The 18,828-nt window shown below is 42.0% G+C and overlaps 2 protein-coding genes across 3 annotated transcripts; one reads left to right on the top strand and one right to left on the bottom strand.

Annotated features, from left to right (window-relative positions):
* Window positions 1-70: 70 nt before the first annotated feature.
* Window positions 71-12,067, top strand: TMEM263 (transmembrane protein 263). 2 transcript variants are annotated; one of them, XM_010712503.3, is made up of 4 exons: window positions 71-960; window positions 1,925-2,058; window positions 5,121-5,225; window positions 9,481-12,067. In XM_010712503.3, the coding sequence occupies exons 3-4, from the start codon at window positions 5,162-5,164 to the stop codon at window positions 9,765-9,767; spliced, it is 351 nt and encodes a 116-aa protein (XP_010710805.1). In that variant the 5' UTR covers window positions 71-960; window positions 1,925-2,058; window positions 5,121-5,161; the 3' UTR covers window positions 9,768-12,067. The 2 variants fall into 2 exon arrangements, with proteins under 2 accessions (XP_010710805.1, XP_003202406.1); XM_003202358.4 differs by having other exon boundaries at window positions 78-960; window positions 5,156-5,225.
* Window positions 12,068-13,765: 1,698 nt separating this feature from the next.
* On the bottom strand, window positions 13,766-16,727 carry MTERF2 (mitochondrial transcription termination factor 2). The gene has a single exon (XM_010712490.3). The coding sequence runs from the start codon at window positions 16,066-16,068 to the stop codon at window positions 14,824-14,826; it is 1,245 nt and encodes a 414-aa protein (XP_010710792.1). The 5' UTR covers window positions 16,069-16,727; the 3' UTR covers window positions 13,766-14,823.
* Between the last annotated feature and the right edge of the window lie 2,101 nt (window positions 16,728-18,828).

Below are 18,828 nucleotides of genomic sequence, written 5' to 3'. Positions count from 1 at the left end.
TGGGGCCGCCGTTCCGCCCGAGCCCCGCGGCAGCGGGAGGAGCGCTTCGCTCTGCTCTCCCGAAACTTCTCCGTGTTGGGGACGCGCTGCTCGGCCTCCCGTGCTGTCCGTTTCCTTACGCTGCTCTACTTCGGGATGTTTCCCGCGTAACTTTCTCTCTGTTTCCACCCGCTCCTGAAGCTGAGCTACACGGAGAGGAGCCTGGAAGCGCTTCGCTTTGTCTGTATGAGCGATGTGGGGACCCAGCCTGGTCGGGCACCGAGCGGAGACGTGGTTCCCTGCGGAAGATGATGGCAGAACGGAGGCGGCCTGCTCAGCGCCGCTGTGAGCAGCGTGCCTCTGTGTAACCAGCAGGGCATGTACGATAGCTGAGCTCTGGGCCGTTCTCGGCTCCCTCCAGGCTCTGGGCTGAGCTGGGCCGGTCGGTTTGCTCACGGTTCTGCCCAAGGAATGGTTCCAGTGCTGGAGCAGCGCGGTGCTGCCAAGCGAAATTGGCCTCATCCTCGAGTCGTTGTGCTGCTGCCCACAGACGTCTGAGCGGTGGCACTGAGAGAAGCCAGCTCCTGCTGGCGGCTGCTGGGCTGGGTTTGCTGAGCTCAAACAGTGGGGCTGTTTGTCTGCGAAGTCTGGGAGACACCATTACTTGAAGTCAGGGAGGTGGCACACGTGTCCACGTGCCGCTTAGCAGAAGGCTGATGGCCATCAGTGCCGGCTGCTGTCCAGAAGCTCCATCTGTGCTCACGAAGGAGAGCTTGTGCCCTCAGTGTTTCAGAGAGCTGAATCTCATAACGGCCGGGCTGCTGGAGGCTGTGCTGAGTACCTCTTCCCACTGTGGCAGGAACACAGTGGTAGCCCTGCTCCATACAATGTCATTAATGCAGCACTTCTCTTCTAGGCGGATGTGGAACATCTTTGAGGAAACAGCTGACTTGACCCCTCTTTCACAAAGGAATATATTTGGTGAGAAAGTCTTGTGTTTAATGGCTCGGATGTGAATGTATGCATGGCTGTACCAGGACCTCCAGCACTTCCTGGAGCCTTCACTCAGGATCCTATAACAGCATTAGGTCGCAACTATAAAACCACTTTTGAGACATTTCTTTCCTTACAACTGTGTAAATCATTGAAGCTTCTGGATATTTGTATTCTGATATTTTGGAAGTATGTGTTTTCTTCTTTAAAACCAACTGAGAAAATGGATTCCTTTTTTTTGGGGGGAGGCCTTCGTGAGCACAGAGAGGGGGGGAAAAAAGCATCCAGTCACTTGTGTTCTTGTTCAGAATTTCCCGTAAAGTCCACGCTTGTTTCTACTTCTTTACATAAGAACATATGAAGCTTATGTGCTCATCTGCACAGATAAGAAAGGAGACTGGGAAGTACCACTCATACCCCAGATGCTTTCTTCACAGCTGTCCATCTGTACCAGGGCTCAAGATCCCATGTCCCATCTGTTTGTTTCCATGGGGTCACTTAATGTATGTGTTAAAGGAAGCAGGAGTCTTCCACCAGTGACTCAAGGTACTGAATTCAGCATCATAGAATGAACATGCCAAGGAGAGATGTTTGCTTCCTTTCTCCCCCAGCCTCCTTTTTTTCATCTTTTTTTTTCTTTCCAACCTTAGCATAATTTGAGTAAGATTCTACAAAATGTGTCAGAAAAGTTCCCAAGTTATGATCAATCTTTGTCTAGTTGCATGTGCTTGCAATGCTGATAATAATTCTGCTGTTGCATTCTGTGTGCCTGCAGATTCAGAGTATGTGGGACTTGAACTTGGATGTTTCCAAGATGCTTTAATCAATACTGTGTCCAAATGATCTAATTCTCCAGGCAAAGCCTTACCCTAGCATCTCTAGATGCCTTAGGTGTTGGTTGAGAGTTAACAATTCCATCATGTCTCAGGAGTTGCTTTCTCTTCCTTTGCAGGGACGTACCTTTAGTTGGGAGAGTGAAGAAGAGCCTCCCTTAGGAAACACAGCGGTTGGGTAACCGTGGGCTGCCTTCCAAGGTGGGACGTAAGCGCTTGGATCTCATCACACCGAGGAGACACTGAATTGTAGGTGAGTGCTTTCACTGTGATGGTATTATGTTAAAAATAGAAGAGCAGAACTGCTTGCCAACTCCAGTTTTTAAAGAAAAATTGTATTCATCCCCCTTCTTGGATTGGATGAAGTCATTGCCACTGAGAGTTGTTCGAGACCTTTGACCTCCAGTTAATGAAGTGCTCACCTTAAGTCTCTGGAGGGGAGCCAGATTCGAGGTGTGCTTCTGTGCTTGGAGTTTCCTGTTCACCAGATGAGCTACGCTCTGTTCAGCATGCAGGGTTTGTGACAGTTTTTCAGAGATTCTGAAGTCTCCTGTCACATTAAATAGGGCAGAAAGCAGCGTGAGTTAAGCTGTCATCAAGATATCTAAAACATTTCAGTCCTTTATTAGATCTTGATTCTTTGCTTCTCTGAAGAGCTGCAGAAAAACAAAAAGACTTGAATTGTACTTTGGGAGCTCTCTTCTGTGGCAAGAGTTGTTTTGTTTACTGACATTGTGATCCACTTTTCCCTTTTACACTGTAGCAGTGCTCAACTTTCTGATCCCAGGCCCCTCAAAGGCTCCCTTCCTTTTAGAATGAACTCAGTCCTACCAAGGGTGACTTGGTTTTCGTTAGCTGCTTTTTACAGACCTAGAAAAGACTTTCTGTCTTTCTGGGGTCTGGTAACAGCAGGTTACCAGTGCCTGACCCACGTGAAGTAGGACACTGCAGTCCGTGGAGCTGTAGGAGAATGAGGCACTTCTGTGGCTTAGAAGGTGTCCTAATTGTGTTGAATTGTTGAAGGTGAGTGATGTATTGTGTAAAATTCTGCTCTACCTTTTAAAAAGTAGCTTATATTCAAGATTTCCATAACCTTGATCATCTGGGGAAGGTAGAGAGAGGAGGGAAGGAGGGAATACATCATTGCTTTTATGGAGCACTGCAGGGTTGTTTTTTTTTGTTGTTGTTGTTTGTTTTTTTTTTCCCTGAACAAAAAATTCTACTGTGAAGCTCACCTATCAATACATTGCTTCACTTGTTTCTTGGCTTGCAGCTGTAAGTCAATCTGACAGTGGCCTAACCTGGATTACAGACAGCTGTGAAGCAGTCTTTTCCCCATGTTACCTGTTTGCCTACCTTACTCCAGTTCTTTCCACGAAACAGGGCTTGTCCTTATTGAATACTTGTATGATGGCTAGCACAGTAGGTTCTCGATCCTTCTCTGGGGCTGTACACGCTGTTGGTGCTGTTGAATCCGATAGCAGTGGAAAATACTAAAACAGCAAGGATCTTGTGATGCTTCCTAGCATTCTACCATCTTCAAAACCAGTTTCCAACTGCCCTCTAAGCTTGCTTATGATCTCTAATGTTATTCTGTCTGTGATTATAGGGTTAAGTGATTTTTCTGAGGTTTTTATGAAGAGTTGTTGGCAAAGTTCTTGGAAATTCAAGCAGTGAATTTCATCTGGGATTTTTTGGGAGCTGCAAGCAGGCTAGATATTGGGGATTCAAATACATTATAGGGGTAGTTTTTTATAAGTACAGATTATTCTCTGTACTAATTCATTTGGGTTTCCCTTGAGTCATTTTGAAAATTATTTTCACCGTTTTTCCTTTGTTTGAAGTAAGGCTGGCTAGGCCTTCTTTTTAATAAGGGAGACAAAAGCAGAGAAATGGCTTGGTGCTGAATCCGGTCCTTTCTCAGAACTCATTTCCCCTTCTGTTTCTTCCTAGGATCTGTCAGGCTCTTTTCAAACTCACTGAGTTGTGATTAAATAAAAGAACAAGGAATTACATAACTGCTATTTTCCAAATTGCCTCTTAGCTTTCATGTACTTAGTCTCCTATATTGATGTGCTGTTAATCACTTTCCTGCTTCTCTGCTTCCACATCAAAAGATGGAAGGGCACCTGCTTGCCATTGCCATCAGATAAATTGTGCTGGCGGTAGATGTTGTTGCTCACTTCCCTGTTCAGCTTCTTGTATTGAGGTTCCCATGTTTCCTGAGCTGTGAGCTGATCCCCTCAGGGCTGATTGTGAAGACTTGTTAATGTTCAGTTCAGGCTTTCTGCTCATCCAAAGATCTGTCACTTAGCGTGTGGGTGCTGGCTCTTACCGCGCTGTTCTGACTTCACAGTTGCACTGTGAGGGTTTGAGCTGCTCTTTTCCAGGCTGACTGTTCCCATCCTTGAGTTGTGCGTCTGCCTCCTCATCCCTCCTTCAGGTCCACCCTCCTTCAGGTCCACCCTCCTTCAGGTCCACCCTCCTTCAGGTCCACCCTCCTTCAGGTCCACCCTCCTGAGCTGCAGAAATGGGCATGGCAGGAGGGGCTGCAGTTCTTCTGGTGGTGGTCAGCGAATCCAGGAGGAAATTGAATGATCTCAGGGGCTTCTGCATATAGACAAGGAGGAGGAAAATACGGGAGTCCCCTGGCAAGGCAGGAAGGTAGAAGGATGTTGAGCTGCACTAGGAAGCAGCTTATGGTGGCTTTTGTGTGGTTTTGTTGTTTTGTTTTAGTATTATCTGTTTCTGAAATGTTTTCATTGGGATGCTTGTATATAGTTAAACTGCTCCAGTTGCTCTGCTGTCAGCACATGGTGTGTGCAGTGCAGCTGCTAGGTATCTGGAATGTTTTCATTATGTTTCTTTCACCTTTGGGGTTTTTTTGTTTGTTTTTTCTCCTTTTTTCTCTTTTGTTTGTTTATTCAAATCCTCCCGCAAGCATTCGTTTCTTTAAACTGCTGCTTCCTAGGTCCTAATGGGTCTTACAGGCAGACTATCTTTTTTTTCCAGCATTCACCACTATGATTGCTAATCTCTTTTACAGCACATAATCAGAAGCTTTTGTATGGTGGTGGCTGCTTGAGGTGTGCTTGGTGTAGGGTCGCTGCTCGTGCCAAGGTGGCGGACTTGCTGGAAGGCTCCTCCTCAAGTACTCAGTCTGTGCTGCTGAACTCTTCAACCAGTCTCATAATAAAAAGTACAGTAATTGGGCAGCAGATGCCAGCTTATCTAGTAATGAGGAATAAATTCCTTGTCTGTGGAACTGATGCTGTATGACTTCTAGATTCACAAATTGTATCTTTGCTTTGGCAGACGAGATCTGCAGCATATGTGAACTTATTTTTTAGGCAACAATGAATCAAACAGACAAAAGTCATCAGGAAGTCCCATCCTACCTCCACGATGAACCACCAGAAGGTATGTATTAGGTTTTCATAATACCAGGTAAGTTTACAGAAATCCGCCAAAAGATCAAATCTATTTTAAAAATGGATCTGCAAGTTGAACTCCATTAACTTTTGAATAACAATAAACAACTCAGTCCAGGGATGGGATAAGCCTGGATTCTTGTTCAGTTCTGTGTTGTCCTGATACAAACCATTGAGTTCACTGTGGTTAATAACTCTGCTGGGAAGTTAGAGAAGGTGGGCAGATACTGAAGGACGTAGTTTGCAGGTCAGTTCCCAGAGGTCTGAATCAATCCGTATATGAGTTGGAAAAAAGCCCAGCTACCCTTTTGGATGTTTGCTGAGTTCGTAGTACTTGTGACTTTTAGACAAGATGGATCTGTTTCTACTTCTGGAGAAGTACTCCATGGACTCTTTGTCCATGATAAAAATTAGTTCTCACTGGTTGGCTTAATCTCATGGTTTCATGAAGATGACAAAAAGAATACAGGGGCATCTTGGTCCCATGAACCAAATGAATTTTAAATGTCTTGTTATATCTGCAGAGGAAATAAAAGTTCTGAATAAGCAGTATTCCCTTCTATGCTGTGGACTGTGAGGATTTGGTTTGTGTAGCATGGCTGGAGGCATACTGGATCAAAAACCACTCTCAACACAGAGGTCTTCTGTATTTCGTCATCTTTCACCTTAATACCAAACATAGTAAACATATGTAGAGGTCAGCAAGTCCTGATTCCTCTTTTTCATTATTCTTTGGTTTATAATGACACTTTAAAGCTCTAGTTGTTTGCAGGTTATTTTTTTTCTCAGCTTTTACATATTGTGTAACTGAGCAATTTACTTCACTTGAACAGCGGTATTATCCGCAGCTGAAGCAGAAGAGATTCAAGTAGAATAACTTGCTGTATTCTTAACAGAGGAAGTACAAGGACAAGAAGATGAGAAGAAAGGGATAAATAGATTTTAAGGATATTGTTAAGAGAAAATAATTGTTAAGCTCTTGTAGGGTTGTCAAGATCCTTGAAGCATTTCTGAGAACAGATGTCATGTTGGAACCTATGTCTTAGCATCTCTTATTCAAGTCAAACTTCATAAGCTTATTTTTCCTTGTTTTTTTTCTTCCCCCTTGAAGAGTGAATTGTTTCACACATGCCAACCCACATGTATAGAATTTGAATGGTGGCCTGACTGGTAAATTATAATTGATGTTTTTTGTTGAAGAGGACAGTGTAAAAGTGTTTGGTTTTTTGTCTTCCTAGCGTATTGAATAGTTTAGTAGAATCATTTTGATTGGAAGGGATCCTTAAAAGCTATCTAGTCCAACTTCCCTGCAATGAACAGAGATACCTGCATCTAGGTCAGGGTGCTCAGAACCCCTCTAGCTGCACCTTGGCTGTCCAGTTTGTCCAGATTCAGAGTGTTAACAGCAGAGCCTGGTCATGGCTTGCATGTGCAAGGTTTTATTTAAAATTTGTGAGTAACTAGGACTTTTGCACAGTAGCTTAATACAAAAATAAGCATTTGAGTATGTACTTTGAGCAGATGGAGGGGGTTGGTATAGCTAGAAGGAATGGAATGATACCCAACTAGTTTTAATGGCAACATCATCCTTGAGGACTTTTCTTCCCTTTTGCTTTTGTTTCATGTACAGTCTCCAAGGTTTATGAATTTAGTTAAAACCCTTGGAATACCCTTGAGCATCCTTTTTTTTTTTTTAATTGTTATACAAGGTCTCCATATATGATATGCTTACAGCATCACAAAAAGATGGATGTGGATGGAACACTACCAGTTCAGTGTTGGCCAAAAGACCAGCTCTGTGAGCTGGCTGCCAATGTGAATTTTTAGAGGAAAGGCTCAATTCCGAAACCAACTTGTTGGGTATTATTTTTTAATTTTATTTTTTTAAAGACAGAAATAGTCGCAGTTTGCTCAAATGATGCTTGTCCAGCATGCTGCCTGGGGAATTTAAGGAAATGCACACAAGAGAAAGCTTTCTGCTCATACTTTCTGTGTGTAGTACTATTCTTGTATTTTACCTTCTGCTTTGCAGGTGGCACCAAATTTGCAGGCTGCATTCATTCAGACCTTTGTTCACTGTCTGACTTTGAGCAGGAAGTTGGTTTTGAGGTACTGTGGCAGTCAGCCCCTGTGCTGGGAATTCATGGCATTTTCTCTTTGAATCTAGGAACATGCTGTCTTTGCATCTCTTGTGCTGATCAAGGAGACCAGGAATGCATATCCTAGAGTAGTAGTCAGCTAGCAATAAAAAAAAAAAAACTTCAAAGGTTTTTTGTATGTAAATATAAATTCTGGTCTCTGCATACTTTTGTTGGCAGTGTGTTTGTGCTGGAGATGTCCATAGTGAAGGCTACAGGAGTTACTTGGTTTTAAGTAAAATGCTGTCAATTAATGTTTCAAGATTCCACAATCCATTCTGTTATCTGTATCGATTTCTTGACAGAGACAAATGTAAGATGGAATGGAAGCACTTGTAATATTTTTTTCTTGCTTCTTTGAGTTGCTACTGTTCCTCTTGATGCCTTTTTGTGCTGAACTTGTCAGTTCTTGGATTTAGACAGCATCTGTTTGAATTACTCTGGGCGCACCCTTTAACTCTGAACTTTTTTTTAAATTAACTCTGACTCCAGGTTGAGTTCTTGACATTATCATGAACTCTGGATGTACGTAGGAAGTCATTCACTGTAGTTTTCCTCATGACTGCTGGGAGAAATAGTCTCAGGTGTCAGCAACTAAGAGAGTCTGAATAGTTATTAGAGAACAGAGACCTGTTTTGCTGGTCCTCCTATGGCACATCTCAGGACATACTGACAGGACTTTGGATTTAGATCTAATTTTTCTTTTGTCCAGCCTCTCTGTACGTTCATTGTCTTCTTCTGAGCGTGTTCTTTCTGTCTCAGACTCCTTCACCTCTTTATTTAAGGTTACTTCTTCCCTAGCTCTGCCCATTGTGATTCTGCTTGCTCTCTTTTGGTCCTCCTCTTGTTTTGTTTTTTTTGCTAAGAAAGGAAATCTATCCACTAAATTCCATATTCTACCTATAGCTATTTATAAATCATGCGTGTGCACGCAGAACCCAACAAACAGTGGGACTCTTAGCCTTATTTCTTGTGAACTGCCTGTCTCTTGCCATGGTTCTGTCTGAAACTTTTTTATAGTGGTATTTGTAGTTGGTGAGGAATTGACAAGGCAGGAGCTGAGACACCTATGCAGCGCTGCTGCAAAAATCAGAGATTCCTCAAGGTTCACACCAAAAATGTATGGTAGGCCAACGTGTGCCAGTTTTTAGGTACAGTGAGTTATGTTTTCTTCTGTGCTGAAATAAAGTGTTAACATAGTATTGGAGCAAACCAAACTGCTCCAAAAGTACTGTTCTTTGAGGATGAAATAATCGTTATGCAGTAGTGGCATGTGGATTTGAATCTTAGCTCACTTCAGAGGTAAGATGTGCATCTCCTCAGGATTTAAAAGCCTACTGTTAGAAATATGAAGTACTTAGTAAACTTTGAAGGGGCTAACTAGTGACTCCTGGGAGGCTTTCTATTACTTCAGTATTTTCCATTAGTTTGAAGCTGTGTAATTATACCATAAACAGAAACTGTGAATTAACTTATCCAGCATGCAGCAAGGAACCATTATTCAAAACACAGCTTAAACATAACATAAAGGAAAACCAGACTTGCATGATCAACAACATGCAGGAAAAAAAAAGTGATTTTTGTTTCTGTGTCATAGTGGGATTTCTGTTGATTGGAACCTGTCACTGCCTGCGCAGCTGTTAATGCCTTTGGGGACCACTTTTCATGAGCTAAACTAGGAGTTATTTTGTTGTCACCTTGCCCTGGGGAACTGGAGGGGAGCAATGTTCCCTTGCTGTTAATAAGATCCAGAAGTGGACTCCCTTGGCTGCACGACTTGGCAGCATCAAAGAGGCTGGTGGTTGTACAGGCAAAGACTGATTTCATCACTTAAAACTATGTGGGAACTGTGTGCCTGATATTTCTAGGCCCTATGTTGACTTGCATTTTAGAAAACAGCATTGAGGTGTCTATATCTCACTGCACTGCACTTTCCTATTTGGAACAATGGTGTTGTATGAGCATCCAAGAAAAATGAACTGTAAAGTAAGTATGTACTGCGTGCAATGGTTGTTAGCCTATAAAAGGAAATATTTATGAATAACTCTTTTGAAAATGCTTTAATTGTGGCACCGTGATTGACTTGATTGCTGTTTCCTCCCTCAGGTTCAATCAAAGACCACCCACAGCAACAGCCCGGCATGCTCTCTCGTGTGACTGGTGGCATCTTCAGTGTGACAAAGGGAGCTGTGGGTGCCACAATCGGGGGTGTTGCTTGGATAGGAGGGAAGAGCTTGGAAATCACCAAAACAGCAGTCACATCAGTGCCTTCAATGGGAGTGGGGCTGGTCAAAGGAAGTGTTTCTGCTGTGGCTGGAGGCGTTACAGCAGTAGGATCTGCTGTTGCAAGCAAAGTGCCTTTAACAGGAAAGAAAAAGGACAAGTCTGACTAAAGCCAAAACTGAGAGACGTACTTGATTTTCTAGAATATTACCTTGGTGGCATTAAAATCTGCTAAGATTTGGACCATGAGAAGCCATGTGTCTTAGACACTGTCTTCTGAAGAGAAAGCTGATTTCATCCAGAAAGGACAGAAGCAGCTTGGCTAGCACAGCATATGAAGATTTGTTACGGCCTAGTTTCAAGCTTTGTACCTGGTGAAATGTTACACTTGATAACTATAGGAGGAGTATGTGTGTCTGAAGGGGTAATGCATATTTGAATATTCACTTACTGTAAGTCTTCTGCAGTTTTGGACTGAAATGTGAACGTAGAAACTTAAGTTGATAATCTGCCGTACCATCAGTTTGATGAGGTGCCACTTACTGTCCTCAGTGGCTTCCACACCCTCCTGCTAAGGATCCTTGAGCACCATGAGATGTGCCTCAATAGTTACAGTTAGGAAACAGTACTTGCAGACAGCCTGACAGTTTTCAATGACTGCACTCTGCCATTGCAAACTGGAAGCAAACAGATTGGAAATGAGAGGGAGATGGGAGGTGAGAAAGTTTGACAGTGTGGTACAAGGGATAATAAAATCTAACTTAATGCCTTATTAGAAAAGAATCTCTCTTTATTAGGTGAAGCTTTGTAAAGAACTGTCCTGTTGTTTCTGTGCGATTCATTGAACAAGCTTCAGAGACTCTGTGATTCCAGATACCTGACAATTGCTCAGTTTTTACTGAATACAAGACTGCTATATCTCAGGTGTATTTAATGATAGGCGTCTGTGTCCTGCAAGTGGAAACTTGCTTTGATCAGCTTCTGAGAGACACCGAAAAATAATGATGGCTTAATGGAAGTGAGCAGGTGGTTGTGGTCATCTAACACAGCTATGTAACTTGAAAAAACTGCTTTGTGTAGCTGGAAACCACTGAAGAACCAGCAAAGCTGTTGTCTCAACTCTATGATGTGCCAGGTTAGCTTCTTGCTCTGTTCAAACAAATGCAATAATTTTTTCACTACATCTTTATCTCATATTTAGCATTTTGAGTAAAATGCAGTACTTTTATTTAAACCAAAAATGGCATGTGAGCCCCCTTTTAAAAAAAAAACAAAAAAAAACATCTGAGTAAGCTGTTTACTGACAAATGCCAAACTTTGACACTCCTCATATGGGAACATCCGTAGGTCCTCTGCAGTGTATGAGGCAAAATGCACTCCTAGGACACAGCTTGAGGTTGCCTTAAAGCAGAAGCTGTTGGTGATCTTTTTCTCTGTGTGTGCTGACTTTGCAAATAAGAAGGCTGTGAACGTTGTATATGCAGTATTTTCTAAAAAGTTGTGTTCCTTCCAAAAACTTCTAAGCTTGTAAGCTTACTTTTCAGGTAGCTGTGGTTGTTCAAGGATATATAGGGACTTTTTAGAAATTAAAGAAAAGAAATCAAAAGTATATCACGTGTCTAAAACTTGCTCCTGTATTCATGGATGTTTAAAGTACACCGTGCACATGAAGGTACAGTGGTAATCCCGTCTTTCTGAGCCATTGGTACTTCAACTGCAGTCTGGAACAGCTTTACTGGTGATCAGTAATGATTATGTATTACTAGGTTTACTGACTGGGGCAGTGGGAAGAGCGAAACCCAGCAGGTGGACCTCTCTGCTCCTTTTCTTAGTTGCACCAGTTGCTTATCTCTAAACTGCTGGAAGTGTGTCATGAGGTAAGGTCAAGCAATAAATGCAGTCCTTAACTATTTTTATAGTCAGAAGGTGCCGCATAGTTTGCAGATCCCAGATATCTGCAGGAATGAGCACCTCGGACACCAGCAGCAGTGGAGCTGCAGCAAAATTATTGAGCCTGGTGCAGTTTCCAGTTACCCCAGGGCACTACCAGTGAGCACTGCACGCCAGCTGTTTGGGAGCACAGCAAGATTTGTAACACTCAACCCAACCCTTCACTGTTTTCTGAACACTCAAACATTGAACTTGTCTTACCCCTTTTTTTTTTATGTCATTCTTTAATTTTATGCTATGAAACTTGCTGCAGAACAAGTGTGTTAGGAGAGATGCAATGTTAGAACTGTAAAAGGTTGCCAGCGCTTTGGTATGTTTTGTTCTTAGCATGTCCTGTAGTTATTACTTCTGAATCTTGTAACTGAAATGCTTTACTATGGCATATGGTTTTAGTCTTTGAGAAAAGCTTTTTCCTGTATTCTGCATATTTTCCATTCACTTAAGAAGGTCCCTTCTGAAGAACTTGTTCCGACTCTGTCCTGACACTTGTGAAACATTAAACTTACTGTTTCAGACTTACTGAAAGTTTCCTTAGTTAACTCTGTAGAGAAAGGCAGATCAGTAAATGCTTACGTCTGAATCTTCATACTGCATCGGTGGCCCAGGCAATGTGCACCTAAATAGCACCAAGCTGCTGTTAACAAAACCCACACTTCACTGTGGTGTTGGCCGTGCACAGACACAATGCAAAATCATCTTCACTGTTTGTGTTTTGTTTTGTTTTTCTCCTGGGAACTGAGGATTGGCAATACCCACTTTGAAGATTGTAGGAAGTTGAATAGAATATGGAACTTTTGTTTTTTAACTCTCACTTTCCCAGCCCCCCCATTTCAAAAGGGGAAATGTTTATGAAGATGATTTGTATGCACGACTGCTAGCTTTGCAAAGAAAGGCTGGGCCACAGACTTTGAGAAGGTGGGGGATCAGCCTGTTCTCCCAGATAACAGCAATAGGATGAGAGGGAATAGCCTCAACTTGCACTGGGGGTGGCTCAGGTTGGATGTTAGGAACAATTTCTTCCCAGAAAAAGTGGTGCTGCAGTGGCACAGGCTGCCCAGGGAGGTGGTGGAGTCACTGTCCCTGGGGGTGTTCCAGAACCGTGTGGATATCAGTGGGTACGGTGGGGATGGACTGATGGTTGGCCTAGATGATCTTAGTGGTCATTTCTAGTGTTAATGACTTTATGTTCACGTTTGCTGTAACAGCAGAGATTAAGAAGAGGATTTCAACGCTTAGCAGTCACTGAGTAATGTTCTGGTAATCAAGGGCTTATCTGAGATTTTGTTATTGAATATATCTTGGGAAGAGCGAAGGTGGGCCTCAGGCATACTTATGGATGAAGGGCTGAATGAGTTTTGGCCGGCTGGTATAGAAAAGGAGTCTTTATGCTTTTGTTTTGAAACTTGCAGAAGGGAAAATGCTTTTGCAACAACTGGCAGTGACTGTTGAGGAAACAGGAAAATGACGTATTTCTTTCATTGCTTCTGGGAGTACTTTACATGATGGGAATAGCAGTAGCAGGAATTGTATAACCAGATACCAGTAGAAATGCTAATTTTTTTTATGGAAAACATTCTCTTATGTCTCAGTTTCCTTTTCATCCTGAATGACTGCTTGTTTCTGGGGCTCAGCATTACAGTAAATGGTATTATGAATACCTCCAAAGAGCTGAAATGCTCCCTTCTGTCTGAGGGATGGAGGCTTTTGAATCAAAATATGGTGATCGTAGTAAAAGCTGAGTGCTGGAGGACAGGCAGACAGTGACAAAGGCTGTCTCTGCTCCCTCTTATAAATCAACTGTGTGTTTTGAAGAGTCAGCCAAGAAATGGCTTAGTAAAACAGGTGAACATCTGTGGTGCCTGGTGGTGGTGTCACTTGAATTCTGGCTGCCACCACGTGTGCTCTGGCCAGAGCTCACCTCCATGACCTGCTGGCAACCCGTCACAGCTTTGACCAGATTTTGCACTAGGTAATGTGGCAGGCTGTGTGGCATCACCTTGCAGCTCACCTTCTAGATAAGTAATTCAATACCACTGTTCTTCTGTATTTTAAAGCTCTCTTCAAGAGAAGGAACCCAGGATTTGGATGGCCTGGGGTGAGGGTGTGGCTGGTTTAGCTCTTGATGCCAAAGGGGAATCTGTATAGAACAGCTGCTTAAGAAAGTCTGCCTTTATTTTTTACATGTAATATTGCTGAATCTAATTTTATTGAGAGGAACTTTAATGGTGCTACTACTTTTTTTTATTTTTATTCACAGCCCATAAATGAAAATAAATAAAAATCCCCCAAGGATTTAAACACTGTAGGACAGGTATTATTTTAAAAGCCAGCACTTGTCAACAATTACAGTGATACATGAGAAACTGTCACCCATATACTTAGAAACTATGGCAGCTGTTTGCAAATCTGATGGTCACTTTTAATCACCAGTGTGCTCAGACTCTAGTTCTGTTATACCATACAAAAATAAGACTTTTTCAGTCATGTGAGACTCGTTTAACTCACTCCATAACCTTTTCTCTCCCCATGCCTTGCTAGAAAAGAAATGAACAACCATGTAACAGCAATAAATGTATTTCCTTCTGATCCCCATCCTTTTGTAATAGGAGTCAGTTTCTATAGTCGTGGAAATTTCAAGGAGGTTGTCTAGTAGTTTCTTTGCATTATGGTTTGTAAATGAACACACTAGGGTATTACCATAGCAGCTGCTAAATACAAATGCTGTATTCTGCCTATTTCAGACTATGCTGGAGCTGGTTCCTGCCACCCAAAAGTCACATCTGCTTCAATTCTTCATTTCAGGATGCAGGAACTATAGCCACTTCCTGCAGCAATAAGGAATGGAACTCGAAATACATCTCCAAAGGCAGTGGACCAGTGGGTGGATTCATATTACTGGCAAAATAATCCTCCTTTTCTTTCTCAGATAAAGATTACGCTAAGCACTACCACAGACAGTGCAGTGATGGAGCTGAAAAGCCACAGAAGCTGGAGGCCAGGCAGATAAGGAAATCAGAGCCAAAAATATATATAAGATGCTCCCTGGGAGAAAAAAAAATAATCCTTATGTAAAGGATTAATCAACCTTTCCCATAACCAGCATTAAAAAGCTGCAATTTTATAATGAAGTTGTGCATAAAGCCCGCTCCACGACAAAGGACAGCATAAGACTACAATCTGGTTAAGATGACTTTTGCTTTAACTCCTATCAAAGAACCAAAACCTCTTTTCTCTTTGATCATTCTCACTTGCATAATTTTAAGTACAGTTTTCAAATTAATCTTCAATGTTTAGAGGAGCAACAGGATTAAACATTGGTCTCTCCTTCTTTGATTGTATCTTACCATAATTTGCTTCAAAATCTTTCTTAGTACCATTCAAGTTTTCTAGACTTCCACTCTTTATATTGTATCCCAAAGCAGAGAGTTTTTTAATCCTGTACTGAACAATTTGTGTCGTCAACTCCAGCACCATTGGTGTCTCTCTAATCTGTGCTATAGAAATTCCTTCCTTCAGCAGTCCTTCAAGTCTTTCTTCTAGAATTGGAACAGAATAATAGAGAAGGGCTGGGCATTTCAGCACCAGTTGTTTGAATTCTTGATCGCTGCACTTAAAGACGTTTTTGGAAAAAAGCATGCTCTTCTGCATAGTGGAGGGTGTAAGCTGAAAAATAAAACCTTTAAGTTTGGACAGCAGCTGTAGGACTTCGTGGTCAGTGAAATCACTCTTTTGCAGAAATTCCAAGTTTTCCTGAATTGCTGAGGAGGTACTTAACAAAATAAATGGATTTTGGCTCAGTAACTTCAGTATCCAGATCTTCATATTTGCATCAGAACCTCCTAAGCTTAAGTAATTTCTTTGTAACGTCTCTATCACGTGTTTGTTTTTCTCAGCTGGATTGTGGAAGATATTGGGTGCGCTTGTCAAGAACCTGGTGATTATATTATTTTTAAGTCCCAGTTCCTGAAAAAATAGAATATTTGCTTTCTGGTTCTCGTGATACCCAGTAGTAAAGAAAGAATCTGGAAACTGCTCTATTAATTTAATCAGCTGGTTTTCCTTCTGGCATACCAGTTGCCACAGAGCTCTTTGAGAGTTCACCTCTGCAGGACTACGCAGCATTGCCTCTGGGCAGCGTTCCAAGATACTGGCTATAGCAGGCTCATCCGCACCCATTTCTCGTAGAATTCTGGCGATTTCTGGAACGTAGGCCACCTCCTGGAGAAGGACCCATTCCTTTCCTCTGCGTATTTTCTTAATGTCAACTGACAGTCTGTGGAGCTCCTCAATGGTTTTTTTATTTTCCTCTCTTGGCTTTGTATCAGTTGTGTATCTTGAATGGATTAAGAAGCTTCTGTTTGTTACCTCAGGCCGCAAAGACAAAAAATTCAATGCAGGGCTACTGCAGTGACATCTTGCCAACAGTAATGTAACTGTATCTTTTGCACTGTGAGCAACTCCTCTCAACATCATGGAATGCAGCTGTACGCAGGGAGGAAAAACAATGCTTTGAAAACACATTGAAGACACAAATTATACCTCATAATGTTCTCAGAGCCATTGATATTTAGACTGAGCTGGCATAAGAAATTACTCTTAACGGTATTTTTTGTTATTAGCACAAAAAAATCAGCTTTTGTGCAGAAGGGAAAGAAAAGATTTTTGAAAGGTTAATGTTCTGACTGATGCCTCACCAGAACATAACGTGTGGATGCAACTGTGCTGCTATGGGGGCAGCACTCTGTCCATGATATGCTGCAGTCATACAAGAACAAAGCTGTCAGCTATTTCCTGCTAGTGACGGTGTTACAGCTCACTCAAACTGCAGTGGAAAAATGTTACATGCAATTTAATTTGACAGCAATTCTACTAAATGAATAAAAAAACAAACCAAAACAAAATACAGCTTAAAACATACTTCCTAACTCTTCTTAATGTATTTGCTTAATTGCTTGGGCATTGTTTAGAGCATGACATGCTCCTACATGTGTCAGAACACTCCCAGATGCTCCTTCAGTAGCAGTTCACAGCCTAACTCATTCTCCGTGCAATTAAGGAAAAAATCATCAAACCCGTTTGTGTACCTATGCATTTTTCATTAGCTGACTCTGTTAACTGGGGCTAAGAAATCACCCTGATATTTGGGAGAGGAAGCAAGCACAGTGCCACATCTTCAGGCCTTTACTTGCCTCTACATTACCTTCTTTCCACCTTCTGCTTTCTGTCCTTGCCCGCTACCTCCAGTGGGCCCAGAGCCATCGTGCAGCTGTGGATAACCCAGTGGGGCAACTTTGCTGGTGCTGAGTGCCAGGTATCATGAACAGCACAGGCAGTGCCACCTGCTCTGCCACAGCCGGAGGAGCTGCAGCGGCAGTCATGCATGCATAGATATCACAGAGTGTATCCTTAACTTCCTAGGGGGTGGTTTTGTAACAACCTTTGGGAAGCACCGAGGTGGAAGTCAGAACTTCTGGTCTCTGAAATGCTTGACCTAATTGCTGCTGCTGTTAACACACTGAAAATTGCCCTAACTCAAAAGAGGGAAAGAAGATACAATTATGTTGTGTATTGGACAACCCTATTTATACAGTTCACCTCTCCCAAAGCATATTGTGCTTCAAAAAGTACCCACTGAGTATTAAGTAAGGCTTTTTTGGCTATTTTTTTTTTTAGAGAAAAAAGACTGTTACAATCACCCAATCTGATCTCTTGCATAACATATATTAAGAAGCTTCATGCTTCACAACTACATGAAACCCTTACAATCTGATTTATATCCATCTTCCATGAAAAAACATGATTTGTTTAGGGGACCAAAGTGAAAAAACTTCAGGTATGGTTAAACATTTTCTAGTGATAAAATACTTTTTTGTCAATAATGTGTACCATTGCTTTTAAGTTGATGTCTTTCAGTTTCTAGTAGCTGGACTTTCATTATGTTTGCCACATCATAAACTAGTAGATTAAGACATAGAAAATGCTGAACTACATTCAAGCTTGCCATTAGCAGAAAGCTGTTCATCAGTAACTTGGTTGTTAGTCATATTTCAAGTTTCTGAGGCACGACCTCACAGCTCAATGAAGCTGTATGTCATAACTCCAGGTTTAATGGCTTTATCTTCATACACTTTGTGGCTTGAGAATTACTGCCCAGTGAGCTCTAGCACTGATTGAGTAATTCTCCAGGTAGCTATGAAAGCAACCCAAAGTGCAGGTAAAACACAGGTTTTTCAGTGTTGTTTCCTTTTGTATCCTGAAAAAGTTACTTTCACCAGAACTGAAAAACTGAAGCCTCTCCTCCAGAAGAAGTGACACAACTGGCTGTGTTTGAGAACTGAGTGGTTCTATTCTATTCACTGGGTCCAGTCAAAGTAAACAGTCTCTGAAGGGTCGGGGCTTCCTGCATTAATGCTTTAACTCAGCTGGAAACTGCCATCTAAATAAACTATTGTTAAAATGGTTTGGGGTGTCAGGTGATACTTCCAAAGTACAAACAGGGAAAATAACTAACCATGACTTTTATTTCAATGTAATCCAGCTGTTAGGCTAAATTGCCTTGTGAGTAATGCAGTCACTTACAATAGAGTCATCTTACAAATTAGTTATGGAGCTTTTTAAAAACAAGGCCAAATTCTGTGACAGTAAACTGCACTTTTCTTTTTCAAATCTGACATGGAAATTCTTGTTAAGTTTGCTTTAGAGAAGCTTTAGGTTGTCTGGAGTTATGTTTGGCATCACAGTCATTTTTTCCTTGGTGATAGTGAGGATGGTAACCCTGTACAGAGCAGGGGGGTTGAAATTCCATGAGCACTGTGGTCCTTTTCAACCCAGGCCATTCTATGATTCTATGCTTCTATGATTCTATGATTCTATGCTCCACGCAGAATCACAGAATGCTGTAAAAGGAAGGAAGCCTTCACTTGCTAAACCACATTTGACTGCATACCCAGGAACTTTTGTAAAACAGTGAGCAGATTATATTGAAAAGAGATGAATAGATGATAATGTTTCAGCGTGCAGCAGGAACTGAGAAGCTTAGCGGTCACACTTGGTGCATGTCAGAGTCTGTAGATGACAACAGCACCTGTTGTCACACAACAGTCCTGAACGTTTAACCTGTGCCAAGAGTTCAGAGTTCTCATAAACTCATGCCGGACAGCGGTTGATATCTGTATCGCAACGGGGACTGCAAGTCTATGTATGGAGAGATTACAAACCCAAAAGGCAGCCCAGATGGACTGCTGGCTCTCACCCAGCTGCACCCCCTACAGCACAGCCCCC

This window comes from Meleagris gallopavo, chromosome 1 (genome assembly GCF_000146605.3).
Source record: "Meleagris gallopavo isolate NT-WF06-2002-E0010 breed Aviagen turkey brand Nicholas breeding stock chromosome 1, Turkey_5.1, whole genome shotgun sequence".
Lineage (NCBI taxonomy): Eukaryota > Metazoa > Chordata > Aves > Galliformes > Phasianidae > Meleagris > Meleagris gallopavo.
This window is presented reverse-complemented; position numbering and strand designations above follow the sequence as displayed.

Bases quoted from the DNA above. Each gene is read 5' to 3' on its own strand.
- TMEM263 (XM_010712503.3), top strand. From the start codon at position 5,162: ATGAATCAAACAGACAAAAGTCATCAGGAAGTCCCATCCTACCTCCAC. The intron at 5,226-9,480 runs GTATGTATTAGG...TTCCTCCCTCAG, and splicing joins CCACGATGAACCACCAGAAG to GTTCAATCAAAGACCACCCA.
- MTERF2 (XM_010712490.3), bottom strand. From the start codon at position 16,068: ATGTGTTTTCAAAGCATTGTTTTTCCTCCCTGCGTACAGCTGCATTCC.